The sequence below is a fragment of the Pieris brassicae genome, chromosome 2, assembly GCF_905147105.1.
Source record: "Pieris brassicae chromosome 2, ilPieBrab1.1, whole genome shotgun sequence".
NCBI lineage: Eukaryota > Metazoa > Arthropoda > Insecta > Lepidoptera > Pieridae > Pieris > Pieris brassicae.
Genome location: NC_059666.1, coordinates 3,503,202 through 3,516,326, shown reverse-complemented (window position 1 = coordinate 3,516,326; position 13,125 = coordinate 3,503,202). Strand labels below are relative to the sequence as shown.

At 33.4% G+C, this 13,125-nt stretch overlaps 3 protein-coding genes across 5 annotated transcripts; 1 reads left to right on the top strand and 2 right to left on the bottom strand.

The window, feature by feature from the left end:
• Positions 1-203: 203 nt before the first annotated feature.
• Positions 204-8,645, bottom strand: LOC123717907 (DDB1- and CUL4-associated factor 5). 2 transcript variants are annotated; one of them, XM_045674169.1, is made up of 13 exons: positions 8,207-8,642; positions 7,603-7,760; positions 6,914-7,073; positions 6,588-6,717; positions 5,802-6,085; positions 5,187-5,305; positions 4,325-4,450; positions 3,841-4,051; positions 3,429-3,534; positions 2,474-2,684; positions 1,784-1,880; positions 1,296-1,376; positions 204-859 (listed from the first exon to the last, which is right to left on the bottom strand). In XM_045674169.1, the coding sequence occupies exons 1-13, from the start codon at positions 8,442-8,444 to the stop codon at positions 351-353; spliced, it is 2,430 nt and encodes an 809-aa protein (XP_045530125.1). In that variant the 5' UTR covers positions 8,445-8,642; the 3' UTR covers positions 204-350. The 2 variants fall into 2 exon arrangements, with proteins under 2 accessions (XP_045530125.1, XP_045530134.1); XM_045674178.1 differs by lacking the exons at positions 204-859; positions 1,296-1,376; positions 1,784-1,880; positions 2,474-2,684 and having other exon boundaries at positions 3,524-3,580; positions 8,207-8,645.
• Positions 8,646-8,701: 56 nt separating this feature from the next.
• On the top strand, positions 8,702-10,383 carry LOC123717927 (RRP15-like protein). Of its 2 annotated transcripts, none has more exons than XM_045674199.1 (4): positions 8,702-8,892; positions 8,969-9,300; positions 9,411-9,724; positions 10,273-10,383. In XM_045674199.1, the coding sequence occupies exons 1-4, from the start codon at positions 8,847-8,849 to the stop codon at positions 10,331-10,333; spliced, it is 753 nt and encodes a 250-aa protein (XP_045530155.1). In that variant the 5' UTR covers positions 8,702-8,846; the 3' UTR covers positions 10,334-10,383. The 2 variants fall into 2 exon arrangements, with proteins under 2 accessions (XP_045530155.1, XP_045530150.1); XM_045674194.1 differs by having other exon boundaries at positions 8,703-8,892; positions 8,957-9,300.
• A 52-nt stretch (positions 10,384-10,435) lies between these two features.
• Positions 10,436-12,921, bottom strand: LOC123717915 (RAB6A-GEF complex partner protein 2). Its single transcript, XM_045674191.1, has 6 exons — positions 12,718-12,921; positions 12,455-12,651; positions 12,065-12,345; positions 11,329-11,481; positions 10,762-10,948; positions 10,436-10,641 (listed from the first exon to the last, which is right to left on the bottom strand). Exons 1-6 carry the CDS (start codon positions 12,837-12,839, stop codon positions 10,436-10,438), a joined length of 1,146 nt encoding a protein of 381 aa, XP_045530147.1. The 5' UTR covers positions 12,840-12,921.
• Positions 12,922-13,125: the final 204 nt, after the last annotated feature.

Here is a 13,125-nt window from a genome sequence, read left to right as displayed (position 1 = left end):
TTGGCGTAGAATATTGTGATTTTACATTCTTAATAGGGGACTTATATTCAATTATAGACGTCATAAATAATGGCTAGAGCGAAGGTCTAAATTACTCCTGTTAACAACGCCAATTTCATAGACATAAAAATCTATGAATTATGACGCGACACGCCGTATACGACAAAAAACCCTCCCGTTGTGGTTCATCAATTAAACACTGGTAGCGTTTATTACTTTAATATTAAGCATCTAATAACCTGCAGCGCCAGCGCATGAAATTGAAATTTTAGACAACTACCTCCCATTAACACTGTACCCTTAAACTTTAAACCTCTTTCAAAATTAATATAATAAACAAGAGATCACAATTAATTGGAGTCAGAATCCATATGACTCCTAAAGTTCCTTCGCGGCTTTTTCACCCGCTGCCTGAATTTGACTATTTGATTATCCGATTCATTGACACTTGGAGCCGGCCAAAGACTACTTTCCGTGGAACAACTGCTCTCTAACTCACTCTCATTCGTTTCGTTCATCAATCTCGCAAGTGTTCTATTGTAACCTGGGGGAGACGTGGGTATCGATAAGTCTTTAGGGGGAGGTGATTCACTGGAATCCGACCTTTGAAGCTGTCTGCCATTCCGTCTAGACCTCCTTGGATTGATTCTGCGCATTTCGTGCGGAGATGGGGGTTCAACATTTAAAGAGTCTCCTAAGGAATCCCTGGAACCATTAATCGGTGTTGGGATTATGCTTACTAAGTTGGTGGGAATGTTATTCTGGTTCCTTGGGGATATTGGTCTACTGCTAGCTGACTGGTCATCATCAGAGTCCACTTCAGCTATTCGAAATAGTGCCGAGTTTTGGCCTCTGTAACCTAAGGGATAAAAGATTATGTGCGTAAAGACTTACTCTACTGTAATTTTTTTATATTAAACGTTATATTACAAACACGCATTACTAATGATTTCTAAGGCAAGCCTTATAAGACTAAGGTTTTTCCGTAAGTAAATAAAATAAATAAATCAGATCAGATTTCTGTATATGTTTCATGATCGTTTGTTAATCGAATAGGCAAGTAGCTGATCAGCCTTCTGTGCCTGACACACACCGTCGACTTTTTGGGCCTAAGGCCAGCCGGTTTCCTCACGATGTTTTCCTTCACCTATCGAGCTAATGTTAAATGCGCACATAAAAAGAAAATACATTGGTGCACAGCCGGGGATCGAACCTACGACCTCAGGGATGAGAGTCAGACGCTGAAGCCACTAGGCCAACACCGCTCTAAGTAAATAGTAAAAAAAATATCTTACCAGTACTTGTGCTGGGAACTGCTAGATTGTCATCGAAATTGGAAAAATTATTATTGTCACTGCTATCTTGTGTCGTTGTACCTACACGTGAAATTTATTTTTTAAATACACTATACATTTAATAAAACTAGGTAATGCAGCGGGTAATACAAGGATTCAGCTAAGACACGATTAATAAATAGTACAATAAAAAAACTGAGGCTGATAATCAGAAACAAAACTATAACTTCCGTATGTCAAATTCACATTTGTATACAGAAAAAGGTTAAAATTAAAAAAAAAACACGTTTATTTTAATGTTTAAAAATATATCTATGGCATCACAGATTACTAAACAAGTTTTATCTCACTATACCAAAGACAATAACAACCGTACTTCATGAAATTTAACAAATTTATTTTTATACACGATTGTATCTAATAAAATGGATTGATTTTTGTTTTTAACCTCAATTCATATCAATTTAATAAGCTTTCCGATTACTTACCGTTATTTCTTAATACTGATTTCCTAAAACTATTGGCTTTACTTTTTCGTTTTGAAGATCTAGTTAGACTAAGACGCCTGCGAAGCGGTCGTATAATCTGAAAAACAATATATATTTTAATATATCAACTTTTTAGTTAAAAGTTAACAGTGCGCGATCATAAATTAAGCGCTATCTATGACTTCCGCATGCCAATACGAGTTTGACATACATGAGTCATACTTAGCGCTGTCTCGACTCTGCATCTCAGCATTACTTAATTCCTTAAACGCAGATTCTGAGTTTGATTTCTTATAAAATAAATTCTTATTAAGAAAGGCGATCTACGGTGGTGAAAAAGGTAACACCGAGAACATAAACATTTACAAGAAATTTTATTTCTTTATTATAAAGGCATAAAAGGAAGCCACTCAAACTTTGTTGCAAACTTATTGTTGGGAACTCCATGAGAAGACGCTTATAGACCCCTGATATTATGCGGCCCCTTTGACGTCACGCGCTTGTATAAGTCGTAATATTAAGAGGAAAGGAAAACCGTTATGTTTGCATTTAATTGTTTCATTGTGGTATACAAACTAAATACCTCCAGCTAATAACTCTAATAAATTAAAGTATACTGCAAGTTATAATTAAAAAACAAAATAATATATATAAATATTTTATCAATATTATAATATAAAAAGTTCTCACCCGCCCCGAATTCCTAAACATAGAATGTGTGGGTTCATCTGAATCAGTTCTTTCGCTAGATGGCGCTGATATACGTGTGCGCGTCGCCAGCGTACGCGTCACGGGCCGACGAATGCCGCGCACTCGCCGAGCTGCCCGTTTGCCCTTACAACTTGCCCCCGATATACTCTTTCCTGTCTTGCTCACGCATGGGCGGGACTGCTTATCTCGCCTTTTAATTATAAACATAAGCAAATGCTAGTTTTTAACCAACTTCTGGACAACCAGTCTTTTGGAATATATATTTTGTTGGAATTGATAAAATATACTGATATATTTAGGCTTCCACACAAGCACGAGTGCAAAATTTCTTAAACGTATGTTTTTCCACAAATTTTCCTGAAGCTAAGCGTTAACAAAGAAAGAAAAATAAATAACTTATTAATTCATGTATATTCCAAAAGGAATGATTCATCAATGTCCATTCAGTTTTTTAACGTTGAATGGTTTTTGAAGCCGAATAAATGTTTCGAAATTACTTTTTGAAATATTTATGTGACGTCCGGTCACAATTAGACATGCCCGATAATAATGCTAAAAAACTGTTCTGTAATATGTATCTTTAGGAGGCTATACAATTCATGCTTTTCTTTTTTCGAAGAAAATATATCTTTTTTTTTCATATAATAGGAGGGCAAACGAGCCTGCGGAACGCCCAAAAAGGGCAGTCATCGCAGCCCATAGACACTCATTGTTAGTGGGTGCGTTACCAACCTTTGAGGGTGGAGTACGCTGAATGAATGTGTGAATTTTGAAGAGGTCGTATCTCTCAGAAACTTTCAAAAACTTCTTCGACTACTAGCCACAGGCACAGAACACCAGAATAGAATATATTTAAATTAACTGGATGCAGAAATCTGTGGTCGTACCCATATAGGGTTGTATCTATGAATGAATGTATTAAGACTTCTGTTACCTTAGCGATCCCCTCTTTTGGGCTCTGGAATTTTTAGGATACCGCGTTGCAACCAGACGCGCCAGCCGGTTAGGACAACGCAAACTCCTACTTCCGTTTTGGGATGCTGATATGGAATTAATACACAACCAAAATTTAAAAAAGAAGTATGCCTGTAAAGAATTTAAACCTTTATATATATAAGTCTTCGGCCCGTATTTGTAAAAAAACAGCTGAACAAATTTTTGTATGTTCAAGAAGATTCGAGAATCGTTGAGGTCTACAATTAAATGATTATTTTTATTTAAAACGTGTGTAGAACATCGTTAAAATTGACATATATTATTTTAGTATATAGTCTGTGTTAATAAGATCTTCATACGGATAAACAATGTAATGTATCTGAAAGCAATGATTATTTTCGAAAACATACCTCTCTTAGGCGGCAAAGGTAAGAGATCGACAACAATATGATCCGTGCTTGAATCAGAATCATGAGCGGCTCGTGATGCTGAACTGGATCCGTCCAACGAGTCAGTCTCCTCAGCCAGACATTCCAGTTCACGTTGAACAAGGGAATCGAAGAACGCCATCATACGAGGATCTTCGCTCGTCGATTGTTCCGCATAGTTGTGGGATATTGACTGAATAGTTACCCAATTTTGAGTGATGTAAAAAAAAATGATAAATTCTGATTGGTCCACGACATGTTATGTTTGGCCTTAAAATTTGGTACACTTTTCTTGGAAGACCAATTGGTTCGGAAATACTAATATAGGCAGCTGGTTATAGATAATGGTGGTGCGCGGCAAAAACTGCCTTTAAAAACGATCATTTGTTGAATTTCTTATTCTTATCGTGTATTTTAAACGTATTTTAATAAACAATTTAAATTCAACATTGCATTACATACAAACCTGTCCGCTGTGATGTACCAGGGAGACATAATCCTCGTGGCTGTATATCTCCCTTGGATTGTCCGAACCCTGAGCCTCCTCCAACAATGCTCCCCGCATTTGTGGATACTCTAACGCCGACCAAACCTAAACCATTATTTAATTAATTACTATGTCTTATATATTTGTAATAAATGATTTAACAGAAACAATAGGTTTACACGTGTATCATTTATCAATTAATACAAAATACAAATTTTAGAAATTAATATATATATTATTCGCGTTACATTGCTACAACAGATTAGAAGTACAGTGCAGTAGAAAAATACTGGCGTTTGCTTATTAGTTTCGATTTATCAAGTTTCAATTGAAATCTTATTATTAAAAAAAATCCACGAATTAAAATTTCATCATATTAAAAAAGCTGGCTTCAAAAGCCGATTTTTCACACGTGAAATTGAATACCACGTGTTTTACAGAACAGGGGGCAAACGGGCAGGAGGCTCACCTGATGTTAAGCGAAACCACCATCCATGGACACTCTCAATGCTAGCGGGCTCGCGAGTGCGTTGCCGGACTTTTAAGAATTTTTCGCTCTTGTAGATCCTAAGACAAATTAATTCGGAACTACTTCAGTATGTAGCTGGTTCCACATAGTGGTGGTGCGCGGCAAAAATCAATCTTCGCTTTTATGTCAAATAAAAATACCACAATTAATTTCAAATATCGTTGCCATGGTAACGGTCACGCCTTTAGTTCAGTTACTATAGGGGGCGAACTTCTTATTAACTTTGATGTAAATTGTTAAAATCGCATTTAACCGGATGGACAAAAGGATATTTATATAGTATTGTAGTTTTGTACTCCCTTATATACTTACTTTAATAATTTTCTCCACTCCTGATGAGGCAATGAGACAATAGTGGTTGTTATAACGGACCTGGTTGACGATTGATCTATGACCATATAACACTATATGCGGCAACTCGACCGCTGTATCTGAAATTTTGTTTATCTATACTCTTTTAAAGAAAACACTTTTTTACTTATAATAAATTTACATATGTAAAATAATTATCAGTTTATAATAATACATAGCTTCAATCCGGTAAAAAAGTGTTTTCTTTAAATGTGTAAAAGCTATGTTAACAAAAACAATTTATATCTATACTCTCAACTTATTACGTCTAAAAACGAAGCATAAAAAACTCTTATTACATATTAATATTTTATTAGCTCTTGTATTCAAATATAATTATCCAGATACGGCAAGATTTTGACCGGCTCGATTCTAAATTTTAAAAAAACAATTTAAAAGGTGCCAATGTTTCAATAGATAAATATATTTATATATATATATTATAAGCCAAATATCGCACGATTTTTAGTATGTTGAAAATAAATATCTTCTATGTTACAGACTTAAAGAAGCATTATAATTGTGAAAGAAAATAATTTATATTATTTAAAATTACCACCAAATATAAATACTAACCAGTTCCGCCGCCTGTATCCGGTATCTTCCACATATACAAATTAAAATCATCAGATCCCGAGAGCACATACTCATCGCCTTTCCCCGCGAAGCAACAGCTCTTCATCGTACACGAATTATAATAATCCTGATGATAGAACTCTGCCACCGGCTCCGGAGCCTGTACCGCGTATAGAACTGGCGCCATACGTCGGCGTAAAGCGAGAATGTGTGTGCCTGCCTGGTTGAAACGTACACTCATACTATTCTGACTAGAGTGTTTACCCCCGTAGCGAAGAACCGGGCTGTGAAGGAATAGGTGTATGAAAGTGTGTCAATACCGGAGACACTAAATTTAAAATGTTTTTATGTATGGACTCTCCATACTTTGTATAGTTGCGTATATGTATTCGAACGATGCATGTTTTAAAGGCGATTCCGCGGCCTGAATCGCATTCCATCACAAATTTTTACTGCCAATGTATATTTAAAAACAATAGCAATCGGTCATTTTACTAATACATTGTCAATACAAAAATTATATTGTTAACAAAAGTTTAAACCCGAAGCGGACGCCAAACTATTGTTTCGTACGTCCTATAAAAAAATATATCGTTATTTTTGTATTACCAACTAAATTTTACGTATTCGCTGTACCTCAGATTTAAAAGAACTACTTTTAAACAGTAGATAAACCGTACATAGTAAAAAAATCCATTGGTGCACAGCCGAGGATCGAACCTACAACACTGCTCATCTAGAATAATGGGTGAACTAAATAATGGCTCTGCAGCAAAAAAAACTCACTGTTTAGGTGACCTTAAATCCCACAGTGCAACACCGTCCCGTGCATTGGCAGATACAAGAATGCCAACCTGTTGGGGGTGAAACATTACACCGTGGAAGGCTTTTACGCTGCGCGCGATAACTAACGACTCTGAAAATATATCACATTATCAGCTGATTCCCTGTTGTGCTCGCGAGTAGATAACACATACGACAAAAGGGTACTACACGCACAATTACAAACAAGTTCTGTAAAGGCAAATATTAGACATAAATATTCTTCTACAATAAGCACTAAATAAGGAAAATTCTGTTAAAAAAACGTTATATCGCACCAAATTACTCACCGTGAACTGATTGTCTCGTATCAAACAAGAGCAAGCGGCCATCATTTCCAGCTGTTGAAATAACTTTCTCATTGAATGGGTCAATACTTAAACTGCATACAGCTCTTTGATGCTGAAGTACTTCCATAGGGCATTTGCATTCTAAATCGTGTACTATCACCTAAAATTGTTGTTTTTCAGGTTAAATAATTCCAAATTGTTTTGCGTTTGGAGAATTGATTGCAATTTCTAATACTAGTATCAGTTTTTAAAAAGAATATTGCTTTTAACATATATCTATATATCTAACTAGAATCTTAACATAAAACATTTATATTTCACAGAGAGATTCTTATTAGAATTGTATTGGTTACTATTTTACCAGTCTTCTCCATGTTGCCATGTCTTAGATGTTCACAAGCTTGGCTAGGAATATTTATAGTAATAAAGACTTGAGCATTTTTTGGAGGAATACAAAATGTGCATGCGTAAATGCCACGGAAATATGATCTCTACTTGCCTACAGAAATAAAGGCCAAGAAGGCTTTTGATCCCATTTTATTAATTTATTAACACTTTGTTACCGAATCATAATACAATTGACATAAAAAGGAGGGCAATTGGTGGCCTTATAGCATTCGAGATATCTCTTCCAGGCAATTACAGTGATCAAAATATTTCTATATATTAGGATTAATAAAACATCTTACTATATCATCATTTCCTCCAGAATATATTTTTTGATTATCAGATGTGATGCCTAGGCAAAATATATTTGATTGATGTAGAGCTTTCATTGCTTCTGGTTTTCCATAATGTAGGAGAGTCTGCCCAAATTGCCAAAGCATAACACGTCTATCATCTCCACCTATGTATACATAGTTTAATATTAATAGACAAATTTGCTGAATATTCACAGGAAAATAGTGTAATAGGAAAATATTATTTATACTAAAGATTACAGTAATATTTAGTATGTAGACTCCATACAAGAGTATATCTGAAAATAGTGTTTTAAATTAATCTTCAAACATATTTTTCAGTGTTGCAGGCTAGTTAAATGAAACTTTTAATTGATAGCCAATATCAGTATATACATAATACTTGTTCTAATAAAAGGCATGTAAATTTATTTTATAAAACTACTGGTATTCTAACAGGGGTGTAAATGCTTCTTAATGAAATATACTTTATTTTTAAATAAATATTTTCGAACCTGTGAAACATAAGTTATACTCTAAAAACAAGGAATTAAAATAAAATCTTGGTTTAAAACTATAATAATTTCCCCGTTATCTAAAATGCAAAATATACCTGAAACAAGCAACTCGCCATTGCTGGAAAATTCAATCGCATTAACACAGCCAAAATGGCACACTAGATCTCGGCGATACAAGTTTTTAGCTGCGAGAAGTCTTTTATTAAACAAACGAGACTTAATATCTGAAATCAGGCCATATTCCCTCTTAGAAATATATGGAAGAGGACAAGCAATATTCGCCATATTTACACCAATACCACCATATTCATCACAACTGAGAGATCGAGACATTTTTCAGTGTTTTCGCTTTACGACGTAATTGACAATCAGCTGTATTTTTATTTTTTGTTATTAGAAATAGTTTACGTTCCGCTTGACGCATTTTAAGATATATAAAATGTAAAAACAAAAGAAAATAGTTTCATAAGAAATTAAAAATTATACTTTTTTTAATATATACTAAAGCTTAAATACTAAATCGTCTCAATACGAAATTTCTCATACCGATTTTTACGTATGTCAGCGTTACTGTCATTGTCAATTTTTAAATGCTTGACCAATGTGCTCCCAAAAGATTTAAAACTAAAAACTTTGAAACGTGCACGTGTTTTGAATAGAAAAATAAACAACTAGTAATCTAGTTTGTGATTAAAATATACTGTGTTATATTAGAAGATAATTTGTAACTGCGATATGGTAATTGCTGAGAGGATGTCGAAATCATCAGTTAAAGTCTCAGGTAATAAATTAAATTGTTAGGTTTTTTATGGATAAATAGTTTATTATAAAATGCATATTTTTAGTCTCCGATACAGATTCTTCGAGTGCAGATGATGCTTCAGATCCAGAATACGAGGCTGGAGTCTCTGATTCTCAAAGTGGAAGTGCAGATGAGCAAGAACTTAGCAATGATGAAGTTATATTAAAAAATGAAGGATGGGCAGACTCCTTAGCCAAAATTCTGGGTTCCACCAAGCCAAAAAATAAAAAGACTTTGGTATTATCACGAGCAAAAAAACATTCAGAAGTTATTAAGCAAGTGAAAGAAGAAAAACCAAGTTTTGAAGTTGTAGGTGAGAATATTGAAGACATAAAACCAGAGGTTAAAGAAGAGGGTACTACAGAGGAACCATTTGCTAAGAAAAGGGTAAAATAAAAATATACTGTGCTTGTCCTTACTCAAATTGGAGACAAATATTGGATATAAAATTTACTACAGCCCACTACAGTTACTGATTTAGCCTTTTTAATTTACAGAAACATGAAAAGCCATCAATAAGGGTCAAACCAAATATATTAGAAAAGGACAGAGAAAGGTTATTAGCAAAAATCGCAACTAAGGGTGTAGTACAACTATTTAATGCAGTTAGAAATCAACAAAAAACATTTGAAAAAGAATTAAATAGTGATGTTACTGAAACTAAAAGAGAGAAAGTATTAAAGAAATTTGATAAAAGGTCTTTCTTAGATTCTCTGATGGGGCAAACAAAATCAATTGTTGTTGATGAAAGTACTAAATCCACTAAGGAAGAAGTGAAAACTGAAGAAAAACCCAAATGGAATGCACTAAGGTATGAAAATTTATATAAATTATAAGCCATCAAATAAGTATTTGTCCTTTTCTTATACTAAACATTTAAATATATATATATGTCACAGTAAAGTAGTTAAATCAGAGAGTTAATTGAATCTTTAGACAGTTTATTAAAAATCAATATTCAATCAAGTCAAGTCACTAAAGTTCCATCAGACAAATGAGTGAACGAAACGTTTAACGAGTTTCCTAAACATTCCTAGGCAAACAAGACTTACTTAACCTAACCATTTATAAAGCAAATCTCGGAATTTCCAAGCTCTCAGTTGTTCACGATCACACTGAAATAACAATAACAAATTAAATAATCATGGCGGAGTCTTGTTTTACATTGTTAATAACACACTGGCTTTCGTTCAGACAGATTATTTCAATGCTTTGAACACTGCTTATTTAAATAAAAAAGCTAGAGACTTGATTAATAACATTTAATTAACTCTCTGATTTAACTACTTTACTGAAACATATATAACATAAAGAAATTAAAAGCTTTTTCATTTTTAATTATTTTTTTGTTTCTCTCAGGGATGACTTTATGATGGGAGCCAAAATGAAAGATTGGGATAAGGAATCAGTGGAGGAATAATTTTTTTTATTAAGTAGTCCAGAATAATTTTAATTAAATATGGTTTTAAATAAAAAGGCAACTTATTTTTTAATATTCAGATATTACCATTTTGTACTTCGATTATTTGATAACCATTTTATATGCTTCATTACCCACTGTTTGAGTTATCTGTTTAGGTAATGTGGAGTAGATTTTAACAGGCAAATTCCAGACCATTGTTTCAATAGCCACATTCAAAGGTGCATTCCAATCATTTTCTTCATTTGATGGAAGAAGCTTTTCATTAGTGGTTACAAATTCAAAATGCAATCTCCAATTTAATGACACTGAAATCATAAGTATTGTTAAAGAGTTTATCAACAAGATTTATACAAAAGAGTTGTCCACAAATATGTCTCTTACTCACATATTTTGTGGTAAAGTAAGAAAATGATAACAATGTTTACCTTCTTCAGTGTCAAATGCTGGTGTAATATGTAATGGTATTGGGAGAATAAGCTGTGAATGGGTTAATCCAAGAGTTACTTCATGATATCTGGCAACTGTCATAGATCTACTACTTGTTTCTTTATTTGTATTTTTGGAAGGAGTGCTTTTTTTCACAATTTCTTCAGGCTGTAGGGAGACTGACACCTAAAGAGATTCAGAATTTCTGTTATATAATATACTTATAAGGTTTTTTACTCTTTGTTGTTCAGAATTTACCTACTTATACCACCATCATAGAACTTTCATCATTATTCAACAAACATTTTAAGCCTTATAGTTTTAAAGTTAGTAGATTATATGCAAGCAGTGATCATAGAAATATTTTAATGAACACTATTAACAAAAAAAATTACAATATTAAATGTAACTTAGATTTTTTAGTTAGTATGTACATAATGTTTATAGTAAATGTTAATAAGATATAGTATTTCCAATAATTATCTTGTATAATTATTATATTTAGAAACTAAAAGAGTCTACATTATTGCTAATAGAAATTTTATTTCTATGTGAAATAAATATACCTGCATGCAAGTGACTGTCCCAACAGAGAAATCAAATGTACCAACAATATCTTCTCCCAGTTTGTAGGCAGATTTAAACAAACAGAACCTTCCCACCTTTCCTCTTGTGTTAGTTATCATGTATGAATTGGGACTTCTGCGTGCTGTAAGATTCTGTAAGTTAAATCCTTTTTCATAAGCTTCTGTATAAAAAAAACTGTATGCATACAAAGTACACATGTAAGAAGTGAAACTTCTTTGTAAATTAGTAATTACAAAGTTAAAAGCACCAATAGATGATCATGTACCAGTATATGATCACTCCATGTATTTGTATATCAATATTCAGACTGTATATATAGACTAATGATAATATAAATAAATAAAAAATCAGAGTGTACTGCACAAGAATTGTCATCTAAAGTTCCAATATGTAACTACATCAACCATGTATTTTTTATTGATCTCCCTTACTGTCTCTCTCGATCTTTCTCACTTGCTTGCTCTCTATTCTTGCTCCATGGCTATATGCAACTACGTTCGCCCTTTCTCACTCACTTCAATCAGTCTTTATTCCTCTCCCTTTTCTTCGAAAAAAATGACACCTGATATTATAATTATTGTATCATCCGTAAAAAAGTTACCCTCATGCGCCTAAAGAACTTTCACTTCAAAAATATACATTAAATACTTAAGTAAATAAAATGAACTTGCATTAAATTTAGCACTTTAATGAAAGCAAAAAGCCTTTGAATACCTGTAGAACCTGTAAAGCCATTGTCAGTGGTGTTTCCACCTTCCTTTCTTCAGAAAATGGGTTTGTAGGCTGTAGCTCATCTGTTGTTTCATTTCCACATAAAGCGGCTAGGTCTTGAACATTCATTATTGGACTTATAGGCAGCACTCTGAATGGTATCCTTACCATTCTGATATGTGAGCCAACCTTCTGTGTTGCTATTGTTACTTTATATGAGTACTTTACTAAGTTTCCTCTATAAGATGGTGGTGCTTCTATTGGTAAAGACTCTCTATACCAAACTGAAAATGATATATAATATAAACATTAATATTGTAGCTAGCTTGAAGCTTTTGCATTGATAAAACTTAATACCTGTATCCAAGCAATGTCATAGAATCAAATACTCACATGTTTTAGTTTCTCCAAGAGGTATTGTTAAGTCACAAAATAATATTTTGGGTTTTGTGTGAAAGACAACATCACCAATATCACATGATGTTACTTCCAATGCGGTTGTTTTTGATGATTTTTCACCAGTATTTTTAGATGTGGAAAAGAAACAATGTATTTGTGCAGATGCCCATGCTAGGTTCTCCAAAATATCACTGAAATTATTAAATAAGATAGGAATCTTAAAGAATAAAATCACAATCAAAATTGATAAATAGTACCTATGGCTTTGAGAATCTCTATGTTCTGGTTGAGTTGTGTGGCAAAACGTAATACAACATTCAAGCGCCTCGCCTGCTAAATACACAGTTCCTGTAGTAAGCCTTGCAGCTAATTCTATCATAATTAATGTGCAAAGAAATTGGTACTAATCTAAAATATACTTAAAAATAAACAACAAAAACAAATGATGTTAATGAATTATGTTATGGTCTTTGACTCAGTGTTGCCAAATGGTCATGGCGACGTACCCCTAGATTAATTTGATTTCCAGAAATCCCCTAGGACGCCTTCATCAAGCGGATGGTGTCTTGGGCTATTGTTTAAAGTGGCAGTCATATTGGGATTGTTGGGAAATGAAAGGCATTACGCAAAGTATCTGTAATAGAAAATGGATTGACAAGTTCAAG

Bases quoted from the DNA above. Each gene is read 5' to 3' on its own strand.
- LOC123717907 (XM_045674169.1), bottom strand. From the start codon at position 8,444: ATGTCTCGATCTCTCAGTTGTGATGAATATGGTGGTATTGGTGTAAAT. The intron at 5,306-5,801 runs GTTAGTATTTAT...ACAAAATTTCAG, and splicing joins GGATACAGGCGGCGGAACTG to ATACAGCGGTCGAGTTGCCG. The intron at 4,052-4,324 runs GTTTGTATGTAA...GTAACTATTCAG, and splicing joins TGGTACATCACAGCGGACAG to TCAATATCCCACAACTATGC.
- LOC123717927 (XM_045674194.1), top strand. From the start codon at position 8,847: ATGGTAATTGCTGAGAGGATGTCGAAATCATCAGTTAAAGTCTCAG. The intron at 8,893-8,956 runs GTAATAAATTAA...GCATATTTTTAG, and splicing joins ATCATCAGTTAAAGTCTCAG to TCTCCGATACAGATTCTTCG. The intron at 9,725-10,272 runs GTATGAAAATTT...TGTTTCTCTCAG, and splicing joins CCCAAATGGAATGCACTAAG to GGATGACTTTATGATGGGAG.
- LOC123717915 (XM_045674191.1), bottom strand. From the start codon at position 12,839: ATGATAGAATTAGCTGCAAGGCTTACTACAGGAACTGTGTATTTAGCA. The intron at 12,652-12,717 runs GTACTATTTATC...TAATAATTTCAG, and splicing joins AGAGATTCTCAAAGCCATAG to TGATATTTTGGAGAACCTAG. The intron at 10,949-11,328 runs GTATATTTATTT...GAATCTCTTTAG, and splicing joins GGACAGTCACTTGCATGCAG to GTGTCAGTCTCCCTACAGCC.